General features: G+C 35.8%; 1 protein-coding gene across 2 annotated transcripts in view; it reads left to right on the forward strand.

The window, feature by feature from the left end:
• Nucleotides 1-22,613, forward strand: part of LOC142060976 (transcription initiation factor TFIID subunit 4-like) — a 147,690-nt gene that overhangs the window by 39,654 nt on the left and 85,423 nt on the right. For both annotated transcript variants that reach the window (XM_075101388.1, XM_075101387.1), the window contains exon 10: nucleotides 6,582-6,751. In XM_075101388.1, the coding sequence (XP_074957489.1) occupies nucleotides 6,582-6,751 (170 nt within the window). The remainder of the gene's footprint in view (nucleotides 1-6,581; nucleotides 6,752-22,613) is intronic.

The raw sequence follows: 22,613 nt of genomic DNA on the forward strand, positions 1-22,613 counted from the left end.
TAATTTAAATTTTTTTCCATTGATGAAAGTACATTTTGTTTGTGTTTAAACATTTTTTTTTTCTTTGTTAGATGGCAAAATATTCCTAGATTTTTGTTTTTGTCTTCTGGGATTCTTATTATGCTGTGACATCATCAAACTAGTAATTAATTTTCAGGCTTATGCTTTTGCAGGTGAGGTAAAAGAGAATTTGTAGCTCTTTGAAATAGCTCTGCTTTGAGGCATGTCAGTATTGCAACTAATAGTGGTAGTACTTAGTATTAATCTAGAAGCAAAATAATTCAATTTTTTATTTTCCAATGCTTTTGCCTCCCACTGAGTATTTAAATGATTTAAAATGTCTGTTGGGTTCAATTGTACTGTCTTAATAAGTATTTTTTATGTTTGTAAGCAACATGAGCATTTATTCTTCGTTAGTATAGCTTTCAATTCTACATACACCAAAAGGGACAGCATTTTTTTAACTGGATGTTGTAAACTGTGCCAGGATTGATTCTTGCATTCACTTAGTTTATACATAGAATATATTAGGTTAGCTGGAATTGTTAATTTTCCCTTGGGGAGAGGCAAATGCTCAAGGCACTGATTGATAAATCAATAAATCTTTAGTGAGTTTGGTAAATAAGCTGTCAAGGGTGTATGTCATTTTTCCTCTAGAGAACAAATTTTAGTCAGAATGAATGTGTTTGTTTCCTTGCATTGTTTTCTCCTTCAAAATAGTAAGACACACAGCTGCATTTAAATAAGTCCATAAAATTGCAAGGATTTATTAAACAGCAGCAAAGATCAAGCTTTTTCTTGATATCTTAACAAAGAATTCAGTTGTTTGCATATTTGCATTTCAACCCCTAACCTCTCCTGAGGACAAATAGATGTCTGACTATTAAGCCTAAAGGCACAGAGCTGGAAATCTGTATTAATCCTCTGAATGCTGACTAGTTTTCCTCAACATTCCCAGCGTGTGTGAAGAATGTGTTTTTAGCCAGAAGGCAAACTGGCATCTAAAGCAAAGCAAGAATTTTGAAAAATAGTTGTGTTATGTATAAATTTATTTTGCCTGTAGTGTTTTATTATTGCATATTTGTTTCATTATTTTATATTCTGCTTTCTTTAAAATAACTTATTTGAGCTTTTCACTCTTGTGAGCAAAGAGTTGGTCACTAGAAATGACAATATGAACTTTGTTATTTTCAGTTTCTTCTATTCTGGACTGTGGGAAATACAGGAAGGAATTACATAAAAGATGTAGCAGTTAAGAATTTTGCAAATTACAGCTTAGACTTTAATGTCAGCATTTATTAATGGACTGTAAGACTGCTTACATGAGTTCACTGGATGTTATAGCAGCTGTTCTGTGATGCAGTTTTCAGCCCAAGACTCCTGCCATGTGAAGTTGTTGTATTCATGAAATTTTATGTCACCTTTTTTGGTATTAAAATCTATTGTTGCTAAATTTTTCAGAGAGAACTGCAGACAAGTCCATTTAGTTGATTTTTCAATTATGTTAATACCTAAGGATGGAAACTTGAATTTCATTTTTGTAATTTTTTGTTTGTAGAGATCCAGACTTATGTTTGTACCATAATAGTTTCTGTAGTTGGGAGAGATGAAGCAGAAGGCCCACTGAAGTCTGCTAGGCGCCTGCATATTTGGCTACAACTGCAGTGTACATCATCTAGTTTGGTAACCTCAGAGCTCCCACTAACATAATCTACCACTGATGACAGTGAAAGTAGCAGACTCTCAAAGTAATTATTACCCGTAGTTCAGACTGTGGCCAATATAGAGAACTAGTGAAAACATTTGTTCCCCCTGATACTGAGTCAGAATAATTCAGTTGGAAGGGACCTTGGGAGGTCAACTAGTCCAACTTCTGAATCGGAGCAGGTTTGGTTAGATATGGGACTTGTCCAGTTCTGTGTATCTCCAAATCTGGAGATACATGTTTGTACTCTTGTATTATCCTACCACTTCCTAACTGTATTGAGTAAAGCTCAGTGGCGTTGCATGTAAAATGACGCAAGAAGAGGACAGAACTGTTCCCTTAATGTGTGTGATGATGATATGTTTGCTATAGTATACAAGCTAGCCAGATGCTCCATCTTTTTCACAGCAATATTTCTTTTTCTGAAACAGTATTTCAAAGTTATATATAATGTTTTGGAGCCTGTCAGTATCAGATTTCTATCCAGTCAATGTGATGGGGTGGGGGCTTCAGAATCAGTTCTGTGAAGTGACTGAGATATTTTGAAGCTTATCTTAGTATTTTTATTTTATGCTGCTCACTGGCAACATTTTAAAGTAGAGTCTACCTGGGAAGAAAAAATTTGTTTTGGGACCTCTTTTGCCTAACCAAAGGAATCTGATGCCTATTATATTATTTTTATTTTTAAAAAGAAAAGTTTAGTAACACAGTTCTGGCAAAAGGCCTCAAAATGCATGTGTTCTGTCTAATAATGTGCAAAGTAGCCTGTCCTTTAAGGAGAGATAGAAAGCTAATGCAGGTGTTAAATTAATGTTTTCAAAGTTTTCATCTCAAAAAGGTATGTGATGTAAAACCTTAAGTTTTAACTTTCTTTGGTTTTCCAAATAAATATTTCAAGCTATAAGGTGACTGTGTATTTTTTCCCCGTATTTTTCAAACTAATGAAAAATGCTGAGCACAAATGTGGTATGTTCCATCATCCCCTTTGCTTATCAGTGAGAAGATCCAACATAGACTGTAAATGAATTGTACAACACATCAGTATTAGGGAGAAATTTCAAATTAAAGCTGAAAGTCAGAATAAGCATTATAATAAATTTGTGTAAACAGAAGTTATGCCATTATAAAATGTAATATAGTAGTGGCTGTTATTGTAATTTCAAGTCACTGTTTATATCCAACGTATTGTTGATCTTTGATCTTGTGATCCATGGAATTTGTAGACTTGTTCAGAGTCTTCCATACATGTAGAGACTTTGCCCTAACAACATGAAATTTCACTTTTGAGAGAGGGGAATCAATAGTATAATGTTGTCTCAGTTGCTTTATGGTATTCTAACAGCTTATTTGGGAGCAGTTCAGTATTGCAGATTTGGACATCATTGGCTCAAATCTTAAAAAGTGAATGAGAAAGAAAAACAGTATGCAATTGTGCAGTTAAAATTTGTTCATAAAGAAAATGCTACCGTTTTTTTATAATGGCTTGTCTTAGTTTAAACAAAATCTTTGAAGCATGTTACAGACAACTGTGCAACTTTGTTTTTTCTTGTTTTTAAATAAATTGTGTTTTGTGAGTTTGTTTTTGGTTTTTTTTCTTTTTTTCTTTTTTAATTGCATGAGTGTTTTTAATGGAGAGGGACAGGTGTTAGAAGAGATTGAATACAGGAGGAAGAATTGAACTCTTAAACTACTTTGAGATGTAGCTTGTGTTTGGAAAGAGTTTGAGAACCCAAGCTGTCGTCTTAAAAATACAGTACATATTGGAATGTTAGATTTCTGCTTTAAGACTCAAAATTAAATTCTGTAAAACCTGGAAATAATTGCTGAAACAGTATAATTAGTATGAGCTCAGTAAAATATGGCAAGAAACATGAAATTGTTATATACTGTGCTGGGATGAAAAGGGATAGCAGTAATCATCAATCTAGATGACCACTGGATGGCATCTTAGTTCCACTGAATGACTTCTGAAAACTCACTCATCTGGACTTAAAAATTGACTTTTATAGGGAATTGTTTGGGAAGAATGCCAGCCCTCTTTATGTATAAAACTGTGTGTGTTTCAGTATCCAAACCCAAGCTCTTTTTCATGATGAAGTTCATCAAAGTAGAAAAGGATATATTGATAAGAGTTTTTCACATTTGACTGAAAAAATTGTGCTCCCAACTATGAGTAAAACACTTAGATATCTCTATTCTATGTAACATTAAAAAAAACAAAACAAAACAAAAAACCATTCACAGAGAGTAGATTGCCAGTGTAAAATGGAAGGAAATTATTCTGTCTAGGAGTTACAGTGATAGTCTTTATAAGTGCTATTGCATCAGTTTTGATAATTTCATTGGAATCCTGGTTTTTCCCCAAATTAATTGTGTTTTTATTTCAGACAGTGTTTGTTTATTTATAAAGTGGTCATAGGTCTGTACTTCAAATAAAAATTGGAATGGCTAAAATGCTAGTCGGAAGGTAAAAGATTGATGGTACTTTCTTCAGCTATTAAGTAAAAGTAGAGATAAGTGTAACTTCTCTTAAAAATTGTGTTCTTGAAGTCAAGAGTGCTATCTTGATTTTTGTATGGATGATTGCTTGAAAGGCATTAATGTACCTCAATCCTGGCATCTTGACCCGGAAATACGGGATTGAAACTGAATCATTGCTAGCCGGATCGTGCATAACTGTGATAAATGCTTGCTAAAGCAGGTGAGATCATGCGGGCTGTTTATAAAGAAAGTGTACAAGTATCCTGCTCAGTAAATATTTTATCAAGATCCTTTGAGTCCTTGTGCTCAGGTCCCCTCAGCAGGCAGCAGTACCCAGGTACTGTGATACCCCACAGGGCAGCTGTGCTGCCTTTGTACCCACAGAGATGTGAGGGTCCACTGGGAATCTATATTGGATTTTTTTTTAACTGCACAAGCTGGTTAATGTTTTGTAGTTTGGTCGGTTTTAGTGTTATTTTGAAATTCTGGGCTCAAGTCTTTTCCAGTAGCTTCCACTGTCTTACACAGTTCTGTGTTATGATAACTACCTCTGTATGAATTTGGTGTTGCCATAGTGCAGAAGGCCTGTTGGGTTTGGGCCTTGAGTCCTGGGTATCACCTTGGGTGATGCTCATTATGTTTCAAGCACTGAGGTTTTTAACCCCCCAAAATCTTAGGTTTTCCCCTTTTTCAGTTTTAGTTGCTGTTTTTCATTTGTAATTACAATCTTTTGAACTTGTCACTGAACATTTAAGTCACTGTTTGTTATTATGTGGCCAAGTACATTTATCAGCTGTGATATTTGGGAGCACTTTCACAGGTGGTTGGACAAGGCCAAAGAGTTGTTGGGACATCTATGCAGTGAATGCATAGGAGCCCAGTTTCTTTATGGTTGCTCTTGTGACCCTCCTATGAGTATCACATACATAGCATGTGAAATGTAAAAATGTAAATCCTTTAGACTTGGCATGAAAACCATCAAGGCAGGTGACAATATCCTCAGGAATTTCATTCTAAGAGAAGAAATCAAGTGGTTAGCGGTTATGGAAAATAATAAAAGCTCATTTGTGTAGTGTTTTTCTGATAATCATTGTAAAATTTTCAGTTTTCTGCCTCAAGTGTTCCACACATTTCTCCAGGTTTATACAAACAATAATCCCTTCTTAACTTCTTCCCGCAAAAGAAAACAAAACCAGTATCTAACAAACGATAGAAGTCTTCCACCAAAATTGGTTGCTGTAGTGCAGATATCAAGGAGAGTATGAGAGGACAGGGAGGACCTAGATTATGGGTTTCTAGATATCTCTTCTTTTATTCTCAGATGTTACTTGTAGCTTTTGATTTTTACTGTAGGCGTTAAACTTGTAACAAGTGACAGAAAGTGTTTTAGGGTGCATAGGAGGACACCTATGTAAAACTTTAAAAAAACTCTTTTAAATTAAGCTTTTATTTGCTTTATGCAGTAGTAGGAGTCTGGACTTGGATGGATGTGGATCTTTTCCATATATATATTCTCAAAGGTTGTGTAATTGCTCCTAGAATATACTGAAATACAGTCTTTGTCACTAATAGCTCCTAAACAGAATGTGGTAAAAACAGATGGTTGTTTGCACAGTTATGAATCATACGTCATAGAGGTAGGAGATAAAAGATGCTTGGGAGATACAAGCATGGAAACACACGTTTGTTAGTCAGTACTTCGTCAAGCTGTTAGGAAGGGTATTGCAGGGCAAACAGTGGCCTGGGAGGTGCTGCTATCATCTTCTCAAATGCAGCTCATTTTTCTAAAACTATTGACTCGTTCAGCTGATTTTTGTGCATTGCCAGAGAAAATACCAGCACACATTCCAACACGCTTGGAACCGAAACTTACCTATGAACTCATCATGGTCAAAGAATCTTTCCTGACTATTGCTCAAAATGCATTGGTGCCCATTTTGATAGGAACTTGTGAAACAGTACAGGATTCCAAATTAATGTTTCTGCTTTTAATGTCTGTGGGGTTTTTATTTATTTTATAATTTTACTCCTAGTTTTCAGTGTAAAGAGAATAGTGAAACGGTCTGTCTTCAGTGGTGATCATTGCCTTTACTTTCCTGACCATCCTAGCTTCATTGATATCTCAGATGGAGACATCTCTGCCACACCTTCTGTTCCAGACAAATTGTCCTGCTTCTAAAATTTTCCTAATGTGATCAGAGAAATATTTTGTTATAGAATTCTCATAGAATATATTCTATGAAAATGGAGACCCTGGTGGTCGTGCCTCTAGTTCCCCCAGCCACCAGGCATGTTGCATGATGATTACTTTTTGGAGAAGCAGATGATATACAAAATGAGCATATCACACGCAGAATTATTTTTATTTGTTGGTTTGGTTTTTTTTTCATTATAGAGATGATGATGACATCAATGATGTTGCCTCTATGGCAGGCGTTAACCTTAATGAAGAAAGTGCCCGAATTATGGCTACCAACTCTGACTTGGTTGGAACCCAGATACAGTCCTGTAAAGATGAACCCTTTCTTGCTGCTATACCTCTACATAAACGCATACTTGAAATGGGTGAGAAATATGTCCTTTCCTTGTGATAGTGTTTCCTTTGAAGTTATGTGGTTCTGAGTAACAGAATATGCTTAGCACTTAAGATTTTGTTTAAGCATTTTATTACATAATCCTGTATTGCTAAACTTTCAAGGTTTTTGTGATAAAAGTAACTTGGTTATCTCAACTTGGAAAAAAATAGTATACTGGTACTTTTATACTTTCCCCATGTTTTTTATATCCAAGGATCTTAAAGCTTTTTGCAAACATTAATTATTTCTCACAATCCTCCTTCATGTTTTACACATGAGAAGATTGAAACAGAGAGGTAAAGTAAGTAGTACAGGTCACAGAGGACACCTGTGAATAACATTTAAGAGAATGTTGAAGTTATCTGTCAAGATTTTCTTTCCCCATACAAACCAGTTACTCGTTTCTTAACACCTGCATCTATTTAAGTTCATAGTGATTTTCTTATAGCATTTTTTCAACAAGGTGTTCTTATTTATCCTGGCAAAAAGGTATATTAATTTATTCTGCCATTTGAGAATAGAAGTTAAAAATTTTAGTAGCAAAAATAACTATTCAAAATTACTGGTGTTTTAAGTTTAGTAAGTATGCTCAGAATTTATTTTATATAACATACTTTTTTAATATACCATATATGTTCTAGTACCTAAATGTATCTTTTTCAACATAATTTTGGTAATATTTTCAGAGCCATCAGTGTCTTAAGATACCAAGCTCAAATTGTTCAGTGGCATAAATCATATATTTGTTTTAGAACTGTGCTTACGTTACAAGTTAAATCTGTAAAATTTTTAGGGATTTTAGTTCTTGTAATTTTAAAGATAAGACTAAAATTGTGTTACAAATCAGTACAGTTAGGTTTCTCTTGCGGTTACTTCTGAAATGTTATTTGTGTTTACGTTCATTGAATTAATGGAAGCCTTTTTATATTGCAGTTGCAGGTGAAGTACTTCATTGACTTTTTGCCAGGCTTCACTCTTGTATTGTCATTAGTGCCCTTTTAAGTTCTCATTCAGAGAAATGAATTATTTTGCATGCTATAGTTACCGTGTTGCCATGATGTGATGATGGCGTTATGTGATGCAGTCTGGGAAAGCATATGTGCAGCATTTTGCGAGATGGCTTACCACCACCCAAGATAAGAAGCCAGCAAGGTTTTAATGAAATTTGTTTGAGAAACTGTTGTGAGGGATGCTCACATAATAGTTTATACAGGTGTAAGAAAACAAAAAAAGAAATACATAAAACTGTTAAAAAGAATGGGAAATCAGTAATGAATTTGGCATATGAGCCTTAATGAACTGTCTGGGTGTAACAATTGCTGCACAACATGAAGCTGTAATTACAAGCGCAGGACTTACAGGAATCTGTACATACTTTAAGAGCCACAGAACCCATCACACTATTCATCACTGCCTTTTGGGGTTTGCCCCTCTGAGGAACAAATCCCTATGGCTGTTTTTGAAGCTTTATTGGCTTTGATAATTGAAATGAAACTTTCAAAGCTTTTAAAAGCAGCTGCAGGGATTTACTTCTCAAAAGCAGTGAATCCAGAAGAGCGGCCACTCCTAGTGATCTCCTGCAGCCACTTTTAGAGCTGTATTTTGGCTTTACATGAAGCCTTTTAGTTTTGAAAGTGGCTGTGGGGTTCACTAGTGGCTACTATCTGGGATCTATGGCTCTTGAGGAGAGAATTCCTTCAGCTGATTTTGAAGTTTTAGAAGCTTGGTTTTCACTGTGTGTGGCCAGATTTGTTGTTTGCATAGGACCACACACAAATTTAGTAGTTTGTGCTACTGGGCACTTAAAATAACGACATTGTAAGTCCATGACAAAACTCGGTCTTACCATATGTTGCTGTGCCTAGACACACCAGGACTAAGCAAAGGAGGCTGTGACCTTCTTAAGCACATTAGGGGAAAAAAAAATGTTATGTGAGTCCTCATTCTTCTGTTTTTGTTATGCCTGTTGACAAATGAGATCAAATAGATTGTTTCTTCTTTCTTTGACCTGAATATGACTTAAACAGACCTTATTTTATACTTTTAAATTTATTCATATTTAATGATCACTTTAGTTTTAGGGCACAGTTTTAATGTTTTAGTAAAAGAGAGATTTGTGGTATGTACAGTATTAGGAAACTGTTCTCCTCTCCTTTCTCAGAAGCTAGATCTTTCAAGTTTTCTGTAATATTAATCTCCTTCTCTCTTTTCTGAGTAAGAGCTCTGTCGAGCAACTCAGTAGTGTTCCCCAAAGGCTGTTTCAGAGATTGTGCTTCCATTCACCAGAGTCAGAATATAAACTGCTAAAGTGAGAGCAGATGCTATTCAGTCTTTGGCAGTAACCACCAGCCAAATGGCTCAAAGTTACAGTGAAAGAGATTTCTTAAAATATTGTATATTCTTATCTCTGCTGCAACTTGGCAATGTTATCATCCAAAGTTTATTTTAAATCTAAATGAGTGATATTATTATTGATCCTTTTAAATGGAAGAAGTAACTGAAACATAATTAATGCAAAGATGTTCATTCACTTCTCACGTGCTTCCTTATCCAATTTTGTATCTAGTCATCTTTGGCTGGTAGTCATTGCCATTTGTTCACGTAGGAAGACAGTGCTGTGACTGCTTCAGGTTCTTCTTTGATGCAAAATCAAGAGCGGGTATTTCTTAGTAGATAATGTACTACTATTGCTATTCCATTCAGGATCATAAAACTTTAAACTCTGATCTTTCTACGTGACAACACAGCACAATGAAACATATGCAAAGAGCTGTAAGGCTTTTGTTTCCCTTTTTGGGAAGTTGCAACACAGGTTGATGCTCTTCATGCATGTGCATGCTGATGGGCATACAAACTCTTAAAACTTTCTACGTCTTTAACTTTATTAGTAAAATGGGGAGTATCTCTTTAAAGGCCAAGATAAGCCAATTAGACGCTCACAAATAAATAATGCTGACAAATTCTAGCTTTTTCATGTGGTTTTATGGGAAAGAAACAAGAAAAATAACCTTAATAATTAGTAATTGTTTCACTTCATTCATGAGCTGTTTCTCGGTGGGTAAGAATGCAGTATTTGTTAGGTTTTAGAAGTTTTTGACATTCTGAACTTTCACTGTTTACCAAAAGGGGCAACACTTTAATGAATAAAACAATATGACTTAGCAGGTTGTTAAGTGTTACAGTTTTCTCTGGTTTGTAACCGCCTTGTGAAAATAGAAACTCCTTGACTCAGGAATTACTTTATTACAGCATTGTTTCTGAGACCAGACAGTAATTAGGCTGCACTGTGTTTTTATATTTAATATCAGTGAAAGGTAGCAGGACATAATGAAGGATGGGATAAAAGGTGACCCTTTTTATATTGCCTGATAACTAAATCCATGGAAAAGGGAACAAATATGTTGTGTGCTTTCCTGAGGAGTCTTTTGACTGAGAGTTGGTGTTCGCTAGAACCTCCACTAGTGATTACAAAAAACTTTGCTTTATATTTTGTGGTCAACACAGCATGATATCCTCACAACCTTAGAATCTGCAGCAGTTCATTAATTCCCACAGCTTTTGTTTTAATTCTAACTGATTTCTTCTACAACCAGACAATGCCATTTGCTTTTATTTGGCTATCCCTAAAATGTCACAACTTGTGGAGAATCTTAATAATAAATTACCTGTCTTAATGCAATAATAATGAAACATAAGTTTGGCATACTGTATTCTTTGACTTAGATTGTTTTTGTCTCTCTTTCTCTTTCTCTTCACTTTCAGTGTTCTTCACCCAATTTTTCTACTTCCGTTTTTATTGTTACAGAGCACTGACTGAATAGAATAATTACAAATGTGACATTCTAAGAAATGTGGGACTGGTTTGGACATATTGAATACATTTTAACTGTCCATCTTGTATTTTCAAATTACTTTTACCTAAATATGGATGACAAAAATTTATTGGAGAATCATCTATGATAGTTTTATTTCACATTCAATCAGAATTAATTTTACATCTGCATTAGGAAATCAATTTTTCTATAGCATGATTTTATTAAATACTGTATTTGTCTGTTATCTAGCATTGCTATAATTCTTCTTTGGAAAAAGTCTTATTACACTGAGAACATTGCATATACCTGCAACATTTCCTGTCACAAAATTAGTACTAGATTCTTTTGCTTCATCCAAATAGATTTTTTTTTTTTTTAGGCTAGAACACACATAATGGTGCAGGCCAACTATTAAGAAGTTTGAAAATGTGCTGATGAATCCAAATTCTCCTAGTCCAGTAGTTAAAAGTAGTCTTCCTTAAAACAGCTTCAGAGAAGCTTGGCTTGATAGAATAAGCCACTGTCTCTGTCAATGTAACAGTTGTAGGGTTAGGCTCAACATGACTTTTAGATTTACCTTTTTGTTATTTTACATGTAATATATTTTTTAAATTCTGTCTGAACTATTGATAATTGTTCTGCCTTGATTCTTTCTTTCTTCAGTCACACTTGAATTGCATGTCTGCTATAAAAATGCATGTTAAAACACAAGGAAATAGCTTCTCTGTTTTCTGTATTCTGGAGTGCATTGAATCTACTATGTGGAATCACAGTGGCAGCCCTGTTGTATGGATATGTATATATTTCAAATAAATAATTTGAATACTCTAGAGGGCATTTTATATTGCTAAACCATCTAAAAACTGACTGGGGTATCCTGCATGGAACCAGGCCTGTAGATTTCAGAGCCTCTGTTTAAAGCATTTGTGACTGGTTTGATAAGAGAGTCATTCTGTCATCTCCACTTCATCTGTTTGTTTGTCAACAGTTGTATTCATGTTTGAATGAGATGAAACTGTACTATTGATGATGGTCTTTCATATACAGAGCATTTCTAACATAAAAGTATACTTACTTCTTTGGTTTACTTTAGAGGGTTTTTATAGCTTCTTAAGCTACAGTTGTGGGTTCTGAAATTCCGAGCTATTGGATTGTCTGTGACCATAATTTTTTGTTTTCACTGCACTTTTTGTTGATGTGAGTTTAGTTGTTCTCATTGTTGACTTTTTATCCATAAGTTGATTTGTCTTCAAATTGAAATACTCCTTATAATATCCGTTTTTCCACCACCATCTTTCCAATGACCTCCTTAAATACCTGTGGACATAACTTGATTGTGTTTGGAGATAGTTCTAACATGTACGTGTTCTTAAGCATAGCATTTTGAAGTCATGCATTGTCCTAATGACACGCTTAGTCCAATTGAACTGTACCTGGAGTGGTGTTTTCTGTGATTCTAGTTACTTTTTCTCAGGGGAAAAAAAAAAAAAGTAACGTTACATATTGTATAATCCAAATTGCAAGTTATTGTGCATGCCAAATACATTGGCTTTCTCTAGATCCTATAAAGTTCAGTATGTCACCTGCAGAGTTGTGGCACGTGTAGAGATGTATCTACATTCTGACATTTGGAGTTCTTCTGTAACTTAGTGCAGAATTAGGTTGTTGGGGTTTTTTTAATTAGTATAAAACAAGCAATTTGGTAGAAATTTTATTTAGACTAGAAAGTGTGCACTGCTTCCAGTCTTCTTATCAATGTCCATAGTTGTGATAATTTAGTTTCTTATGTTGAGATTGGAGTTTACTGTACGTGTTCAGTAGAGAATCTGGTTTTCTATTCCAACTTAATCAATTGCTAATGTTACAATATTATAAAGCAATTATATGTTATTTACATTTATTATTTCCTTTTCAAAAAAGGTGGGAATACATTCCCATCTTAGTATCAGCAGCAGTGTTGCCAAATAAACATAACCAGTAAGTATTTCAGCAGAATGTTAAACCGTATTGTTGTTCTTTCTTTAATAGGTCCATGATTAGACTTCCTGTTTTACAAGATGTCCCAACATGTGTTGGAATGGTAACTTCAGTACCACCTGAGAGCTTGGAGTCTGCCTTTCTGTGAAAGGTAGGGCAGCTTCTATTCAATATTTTTTGTGTATTTCTAAGGTTTTCTTTTTATTAATCTTACTGGTTCTGCAACGCTGCAGATTATGCTTTCAGCAGTATCACCTCTAAGTGCCAGAACTGATGTTATTTCATCAAGCAGTAATTTATCAAAATAAATGTAGATATGTTCAAACTATGATTATTTATGAAGAAAATGAAGCTGGTTCTTCAGGCATCATTTTCAAAGGTTTTACTCTAATTGAACTGAGAGCATGACCGTACTATTTGCTCCCAGAAATATTTGGAGAATTCAGGTTTTGTTTTCGCTATAATACCTTGCTTCTGTTTTATGAATGTAGTGGAAAAACCTTCTTTAAAAGGTCTTGCTATTTCTGGAATTCAGTTCTGGTATTCAGGGCCTACCAAAATATGATGCCCAGCCTCAGAATACATTTGTATCTGGCAACTGAATGGCTTAAATTTCCTGGTCTCTGCAAAGGAGAGTAAAATTAAGATCATCATTCTGTGGAGATGCATTCTCTACCAAATTCATTTGTAAAGTCCATCTCATAAAGAGATTTCTGGTAATATATATTGGATGTAAAATAAGAACAATAAAAAGAAAACCTTAGAGAACCATTCAATATTGCAATAAAGCTGACTTACATTATCCCTGTAGGCAAACTCCATGCTCTAGAGGTGGTACTAATGTCCCCAGCTCTCAACACATGTTGGAACATCTTTGTGGAGGAGGAAGTCATTGATCAGTGAGCAGCATCTTCAAGGATCGTTTAAAGGGGAAAAAAGTAAAAGGTAATATTTTCTAAAATATGTTGAAATGATTGTTCATTACGTTTATTTGGCAATCCTGCTGCTCATACTAAGGTTGTAATGTTTTCATTTCTTAAAATTATTGAAAAACTTCATAAACTTCACTGTAGTCTTTTCTTCTCCATGAGTTTGAATTGCATTTGTCAGCCTCCTTCATGTTGCTGAGTCTACTGCATACGAAGTCCAGATTCTACTATAACTCATTGGCAGTTTGACACTTTTTTTTCAGTCCTTATAATATGGAGAGTGTTAATCTGTGGTTTAACCAGTTTTGCAGAGTCTAGTGTTAAATAAGTCACAGCCAAATGTTGCAAAGTGTTGAATTGGTACAAAGACATTCTACTGATAACAAAAGGGTATTTGTTTTCAAGGAAGTAGCTGCAACACGGGATGTTGTGCCTGATGTGAGGTATCACCATCTGTTCTTGCACAATAATGTAGAATTGTGACTTTAATATCAACTATCATAAACTACATCTATTTTGACAAAATCAAACGACCATGTCTGATCTGGATAAACATTGTAGTGGTGGATGATCTGGTGATGCATGGATTTGGTATTAATGAATGTGGGTGGCATAATGTCCTGATCTTGACAACTTTTCCTCTAATCCTGGACATACACAAATGAAGGTGCTGACGTTTTGAAATTCAGGTTATGGTCTTCGGTCTACCCTTCTGGTATCCTTTATAATTTCCTGTATTCTTTGTGCCTGTTCTTTCTGGCTGACATGCCTGTCATGCCTCCTTAAGATGAGGCCTCATGTTGAGCTATAGTCTGCCTGGCATCAGGCTTGTAGTGGACAGCTGTGATACCTGTTCAGATGCGTCACCAACAAAACTTTTATAGTGTCAGAGAGATGGTTTCTCCAGGAAGAAAAAAGTTGCCAAAGTGTCTGCATCGTTTACAGAAATTTCTTTAAAAGAACAGAGGTGTATAGGCAAATTATTACAGTTTCCTTTTAATTCTTGTATGGATGTGATTGAGAGTGTATTCTGTTACTGTGAGGACTCTGTTACAGGATGCTGGCATCTGTGCCTCCACGTGTTTGTCATCTCTGACGTTCTTAGAACAGTTCTCCTCCACCTCTGTCTCACTTCTGACGTATTGTCATAATCATATACTTCTCATATTTAAGCCTGAGATCCTGTAATGGTTTAGTATCTTCTGATCTTGGGCTTAGCCCAAGAAGCACATTCTTCTAGCCTGCGTGAAAATAGGTAGGGGCTGAATCCCCAACTAACTACTTCTCTTTTGTTTTCTTAAGGACTCTTATTGGTGTTGTGGCCATATTAGTTCTTTTTCATCTGTCCCTCTAACAATCTCTTTTGATTTGACTCTGCAGTGAGTAACCAAGCACAAAAGTGCACTGAGACATGTACTATTGTTCATAAAAATAGTGAACATATTTTCCAGTTCTCTACAATCGCTCTGTGTTTATTGTTGAATGGTCCTGAATGTCTTCAGACATGGTTATTATGTTGTGTTGTATTTACATTTTGAGAAAACCAAGATTAGAAATATATATATATAAAACTGTAACCTGCATATTCTCATTTGACTTGTTGAGACCTGCACCTGTTTCAGTTCTTATCCCCTCCCATCTTTTACATTTTCGTTAGACTGTTCAGTTGCTGCAGCACAGGTTGCTGGGATTATAGGGTAGGAGCTGGATACATCACGTTCTCAAAAATTCTTTGACCTACAGTGCCTCCCTTTTAATAACTTCAGCATCCTCCCTTCTTTTAGGATACACACATGAAAATGCACAAAAGTAATCTTAAAGAGGAATTGTTAAAAGAGGAGGAATTGGTAAAAGAGAAGGAATTAAACGTCAAAATTAAGGATAAAGTGTTGCCTTAGCACATTGAGATTTTGATTTCTTCTAAAAGAGATTAGGTAATATACAGTTTAGTTACAGGGGAAAAAATAGATAAAAGATTAATAGTAGTAGCTTCTGTTCCTTCAGAGTTTCTTTCTGTCCTCTCTGATCAAGCTGTAGGGCTTCCTTGCCATCTGAATACCAAGTATTCCCTTCTCCTAGACGCACTGCTTGTATGTTCATGCTTCCATGATTTGTGGCATCTCCTTCCATTTTCCAAGCCTCCACATACCTGTGCATAATGTTGTTTGGTGACTTGCTTGGTTCTGTTAGAGACAAACCACTAAGGATAATAAGACTCTTTAGGGATGATTAATAACTACTTTTCAGCTGTTTAATTATCTAGCTTAGAGACAGGATTTTGGAAACTGGATTGTCTGGTTATATGTATTTTAGGTCAGACCTCTTCTCAAATTAGTTCTTTCTTTTTGGCAAAAAGTATGAATGATGTGTGGGTTCCCAGGCTTACCTACCAGGTTGAGAATTCTTACAGAAGTAAAGGCTTTTTTTTTGTCATTCTTACATGACTTCCACAAAAAAACCCACTAATCATATAAGTAGGGTTAAGTAGGATTCTTGATAAATTCTTTTTCTACTTGATGAATTTTTTTGTCCTGCCCCAAATCCCACTGACTTGCGTAAGATCTTTGAATCAGCACAGGATCAGACATTTTGGCCTGGGATACAGGTAGATTTTGCATGGATACAACTATTTGCCTGGCTGTGATGTGTTAAACTAATTATACCAATATGACCCCCTAGAATGGAGCTATTTTTTCTGGTTTTCCTTTTACAAGAATTAGGGATATCAAATGAAATTAGAAGGTAAAAGTTCAAAACAACCAAAAAGGGCTATTTTTTTGTTTTGCTAGGAGGGTAGTTAAGTTGTGGAACTCTCTGTTTTAGGATGTTGCAGGTTCAAAAAATTACTTGAAAAATCAATAGGAAAAAAGTTCCATCCTAAGCTACTAGAAAGATAAGATCCTCTAACTCAGGATGGTCCTAGGCTCTGTATTGTCACATAGCTATAACTGCACACCTTTTTTTTTTTTTTTTTTAAATAGTCTTCTAGCAGCATCTCCCACTACTTCTGTAGAGAAAGGATGCCGGACTATATTACTCAGTATAGCTTTTCTTAACTTTTTATACAATTATATAAATACATAATTACTTATTATGGTGTAGTTGTACTGAATAAGTTAACTCCACTATAGTACCTGAAACAAGCTTTATGAGTGGTTTTGTACCAGTGCATTCACACTATAGAACTTGAGTCTTAGCTGAATCTTACTTTGCTAAAGTAATTCGGTTGGCGTTTACTTCGGAGGGAGCAGGAGGAGAAAAGAGTATTAAAATCTGTAGAACATTTATTCAGAAATTTTATTTCTTTAGGTTACATTGCAGTTCTGTGGCTGGTTATCTTTTTTTGTCTCTTGTGTCTTGCACTGAAAATGGCTATGTATTTTGAGGATTTTAATCTTTAAGTTTGGAACTACCTATCTCAAGGTGGGTAGTTCTGAAGAAGTATAGAAAAAATACTGCAGCCAGCAAGGCTTCAGTTCTCAAGACTGTCCACTTTTATCCAGAAGCTGGCTGGTGAGATAATTTTTATCCTATAAGTGGAGGAATGTTCTTTTACAAGCAAGCTAACTGAAGTAATTAATGTAGGACCTTCCGTTATTTTGTAAATAACAATTACATGGTGATAAAAAGTTATTCTCTTTAACAAAGTCACTTCATTACATATGAAGGTGAACTGGAAGCATAGTGTTGAAGAGTATCGGATACTGGTTTACAAAATCTTTCCCATTCCAGTTCAGGGCTGGCTTGGAGCTGTGGAATGCATCTTGGCCACCTGCCCCTCACAGAGTGGTGCTGGTTTGTACCTGCTAGAGGGAATTGTTTACCAAATCTCAAAGCACTTGGCACTGATTCTCTCTAGTTTGGCAGGAAACACTCCCTAGCCTGTGGCTTCCCTAAACACACTCCATGTTATAGGTTCCTCAGAGGTGCCTGCTCAGATGACTTCAATTTGGATTGGCTGTTTTTGTGAAGGTAGCAAGTAAAGTTTTTTGGTTTCTCCTTTCTTCGTCCTGTTTTCTAGCACCAGACAGGCTTAACGGTACAGCAAGTCAACATTTTTTTAATTCTTTATGCATTTAGTTAGTAAGACTTAAAGAGAAGCTTTTATTTAAAGGACTGAAAACAGAAAATTACAGCTAAAATTATCATACTGTTTCTTTTGCCAGGGATCACTAGGTGGTAGTACCCCGAGAAATCTCTAATCCTAGTCATCAGAGCTAGTGATTTGTTGTTTGGACTATTAGTCTGTTTAACAAGCTTTTCCTTCAATTTTTAATACTTAAAGTCTGTCTGGGGCTCTGGTAGCCCCTCCAACACAACCCCACAGTATCTTGTACCCAAATAACCTCCTCAATTTTTTTCCTTTGCATTCCATCCCCCATTTTCTAGCTTAACATTTAAGACTGGGTTTTCCCTTTGACAGCAATATGAATGCAATATTGATGGATTACTTTGTAGGCTGAGGACATTGCTACATGGAACATGTAACCTGTTCTTAAGTCCCACCCGATTAGGTTGGGACAAGTAAGTTCAATAATTGTCATTTATGGCTTCTCAGGATGCCAAAGACCCTTAGTGCATTAGAGTTGTTTCCCTGTTATGTTTAGTCAGCCTGATAGTTCAATGCTGTTGCTCAGTTTAGAATTACTAATATAATAGTATTAGACAAAGCACCTATTGCTTTCTATTGATTTCATGACCTGCTTTCTGTAGACACCACACATGATATGTCATATGACGTACAAATGTTGGTTGTCTAGTTTTAGAAGGTGAACTGCTCTCCCCTTTCCCCCCAATTTTTTCAGCTGTCAGTTTCCAGAATTTCCTGTGTAGCATAAGTCTTGAACAGTGACTACTTAACTGACCATGTTGTATTTAATTACATGTAATTTTACAGAGATTAAGGTGTTTTAAATGTTTCACTGCTGACACCTGCAATAGAATTATAAAATCATCAATTTCCCTTATGCTATTGAAACGGAGGAATGGAATTTATTAAAGAATTGCATAGTTTGGAAAGCTGCAGAAGTTCAAGTGGTGGTTTTTCCAATACCTTGCTTTTCCTGATGGGAAAGATTGCAGGAGGACTGAGGCATGCAAAACTGTGGTGGTTCTGTTGGGATAAAAGAGGAAGGGGGCTTGAGCCTAAAACTGTAGATGCAATCCAAGGCACAGTGTCATACTTCCTGTGCTGTGGGGATGAGGTAGGTAGGTATGACCAGATGCATCTTTGTTGTGTTATTCTAGATCTGATGCTGTTGAATGAGGTTAAATAAAAATTTAAACAAATAATGTCCCAGATTCAAGGGGGGATCGACTTGTGATTTATTTCCATCTTGCAGCCTGCAAGCTAGCTGTAACAGCAGAAGAGGCCTGGACCTAAGAAGTCTGGTTCCAGTTGTATCTTGGGCCAATAGTTCATGCACAGAATTTAAAATTTAAGAAGTTGCTCCTGGTTTTAAGATGATAGCAGAGAGTTATTTCTGCAGTTCTGGCTGACCTGTGTTTAGGGCAAATAGAGACTAATTAGCACTCTCCCAATGCTTCCGTTGAAGGACAAGACAAATTCAAGCCCTAAATACGTGCTGTTTAACTGTTTAAAACCAGTTCTTCAAAGTTTTTCTGTTAAGTGTAAACATAAAGAGATTTTATACAGGCATTCAATAATTTATCACATCAATAATCAGAGTCAGACCTAATGTTTTACAAATAATTTTTTCTTTGATCTCAATCCTGTCAGTACTCTTAAAGTATAAATTATTGAAGTAACTTTTTGATTCTTTGAAAGACTATCTGCAAAGATAGTATTTTTCTTCTGCTTCTCAATACCTTTCAGATAGCTAAGCAGATGATAGCACTCTGCAGAATTTTCACTTCTTAAGACCTGAAAGTTTTCAGTGACAATGTTTAGGTGCTTTTGTGTTTGTACAAACCAATCTTGTGCTAGTGACACATATGCCAATATCAGAATAACATTGCTGAATGGTTCTTCCCTGAGGGTTTTTGGAACTTGTATACAAGTTCTAACTTTATAGAAACTCTATTGCAGTATCTAAAACTTTTAAATAGAATATTATTTATTTGTAACAAAAATATTCTAACACACTTCCTTTGCATGCTGTCTCATATACTGTAGATCTTTATTAAATGCTGATTAAGGCATGGTTTACTATTAAATCTTCTAAACATGTAATTAAGAATTCATATGTAGGCAGGCTTTATTGTGTTGTTCTAGAAATTCTTGGCAGATTAGAAATTTGCTTACTTTGGGGGTATTAATTTGTGATACCTCATATTTTTCATACAGGATAGTGTGACTCAACTGACTGCTTTAGTAGCATTTGATGCTGCTGAGGATGTGTTGAAACTGAGTCCTGCCTCAAAGAATTGAAGTGTTCATGCAATCAGTCATCAATTCTTGATGGTCTTGTACAGTTCTGGTGTAGTAGAGATCTGGCAAGAACACTTGAATGAAGAACGTGACCTTAGTTATGTCTTTAAAAATATAAAAACTCAAAATCAAGTTGAGAGACTGGTTAAAATTATAGCTTGGAGCATTGCTTTGCTCCAGCTCCATTTTTGTTGTTATCCTTGATGATGTTTTTATCATAGCTCTAGGAAAAGTTCAGAATTACATTGCTAAAGCAATTTTAAAGACTTGAAGCATATACCTGTTATCAAAAAACGTCTAAATTTAACAAACGTATTATTTAAAAGCAAGCAACTTTTTTTCAAATTACATTTCTTGATGTTTTAAGTGTGTGGCTCCTTACTGCTTTAAGCGCAGACTTTTGGTCACAAAACAACAAGTAGATAGCCATCTTACCAAACTTAAAGCACATTAAGAAGATCACCTAAAAGTCAGAAACAATTTCTAATTTTTTAACAAAAGACAGATGATAGCAGTCTGCTATAAATAAGTTGGGGTTTTTTGTTTTGTTTTCGTTTTTTTTAATCTTAATTTTGTCTTTGGGTTTGCATTTCTGGACATATGTAAGTGTTTATATTATGGCTTATTATTGCAATGATCAGCTGGCACAATTAAGACCAGACTCCAGAATATTAGAACCTAAAGAAAAGTATCTGTAGATGAAGCCACTGTCCTGTGACTTGGTTTAGAAAGGTGAATAATATATTGAGGATATTTGTGTTTTGTTATACAATTAAATATATATGGTATTAAAGAATATATATGTGTATGTACACATTTTCTGAAACTATTGATTATATTTCTTTTCCCAAATCATCATCCGTCTAGGGGATCTTGCAAATGGAAGAGAAGCCTTTCTGTATTAAAACTGTGAAAAGTAATTATGCAGACTAGAAGAATATCTCAGGAATTTCCTATTTAGTGATCAGCATTATTTTCCTTTGATGGCAGACAGAATTCCAGTGTGTTTTTTATAAATGAGAGTGGATGAAACTCAGGAGGAGATGTAGTAGTGAAGAAAAAAGAGAAAATTTTAATATAGAAACATATGAAAATTAACAGTTTCCAGCCCTTTGCCTAGATTCAGTTTCTACTTAGTGTTTTCTCTGAGTAGCAGATAGCAAAAATAAAGCCCAATCTTTAAACAATGGTATCAGAACTTTTCTTAGGTCAGCAGATCAATAAAGTGGTATGCACGACTGTTTATGAAAGTATAACTAGACCAGCCTTTCCAAGGTTAGATGAGACTGTTGTTTCGGGAGCACATTGGTAATTTTCTCATCCTCGCCCCAAGTACAATCCAAGTATTTAAGTAGTGTGCCAAATCTTCATGTAGTATACAGCTTTGGAATGCACCCTGCTTCTGACATCCTGTGCTAACAGAATTTTGACTGATGTAATTTAGGGCAGGGAAGACATGATGATGCTTCCACACATGATGAATGTTGTACATGGCAAGTTGACTTTTTAAAAATTTATCTTTTTGTATTTTTGTAGTCTGGTTTCTTGATGCTAATTAATTTTGGGGGAAATTTATTTTGTATTCTTTCTTCCTTAGCTTATATTCCGAAGAAAACTAGCCTTAAGTGATTGAACAATCTATTCTTCCTTCTCTCTCCCTTCAGGTTACTTTTTAATCCATTGATAAATCAGCAGCTGGGTAGCCCCTCCGTGTGTCCCGCTTGAGGGGGGAATCAACTGCTCTTTCCTTTTCTTTGCTGTTCTGTGTGGTTGGCTGCCAGTCAGCACTCTTGTACAGACTGGCCAGGCTGTCCTCAGGGTGAGCTGACTGCCCAGCTAGTAAGCTGGACAAATATGGACTGGGAGACGTGCCGGGGGGTAATCCTACATGTATGAGGGAACTAAGGGTATTGTGTGATAGTAATATGGGAGGAAGATGGAGCTATGCAGGAGGACAGGGCTCGTAGAAATCCTCAGGGTGGAAGAGAGCTTGAGTGGTCATCTAGTCCAGTCTCTTGCTCAAAGCTGGGTTGACATTAAATTCAGACAAGATTGCTTAGGGCGTTGTCTGGCTGAGTCTTAAAAATCTGGAAGGTGGGAGAGTCTACAATTTATTTGTGCAAAATGTTCCAGTCCTTAATTATCTTCATAAAGAAGAATACTTCCCTATATCCAGTCAGAACCTCTGCTGTCTCAGTTCATACTGAATTAATTTCTCATTCTTCTTCCAGCCATCCTCAATAAAGAGTCTGACTCTGTCTTCTCAGTAACCTCTCTCCTAAGCTTTCTCTTCTTCAGGGTAAAGAACCCCCAGGTTCTCCTCATATAGGTCATATGTTACAACCCCATAACCATCTTGGTGACTTTTCCCTGTACTTAAGTTTTTCCAAGTTTTTTTTTTGGACCAGGTGACCCAAAACTGACTGCAATATTCTAGATGTGGGCTGAGTGCTGAGCGAAGAGGAATAATCACTTCCCTTGATCTGTTGGCTACTGTTGATCTACCATTTTGCTGTTGATACAACCCACTATGCTATTAGTCTTCATTGTTGCCAGGATGCAGTGCTGGTTAGCCTACTGCTCATGTGCTTTCCATTAGTGCTGCAGTCCCCAGCCTGTATCGCTGCAGTTAGTCCATCCCAGGTGCAGTACTTTCCATTTGTCCTTCTTGGATTTCATTAAGTTCCTGCTGGCCTGCCTATCAGGTCCTTCTGTCTGTCAGCCCTTCCCTTTGGACCT

Source organism: Phalacrocorax aristotelis, chromosome 8, assembly GCF_949628215.1.
Source record: "Phalacrocorax aristotelis chromosome 8, bGulAri2.1, whole genome shotgun sequence".
Taxonomy (NCBI): Eukaryota; Metazoa; Chordata; class Aves; order Suliformes; family Phalacrocoracidae; genus Phalacrocorax; species Phalacrocorax aristotelis.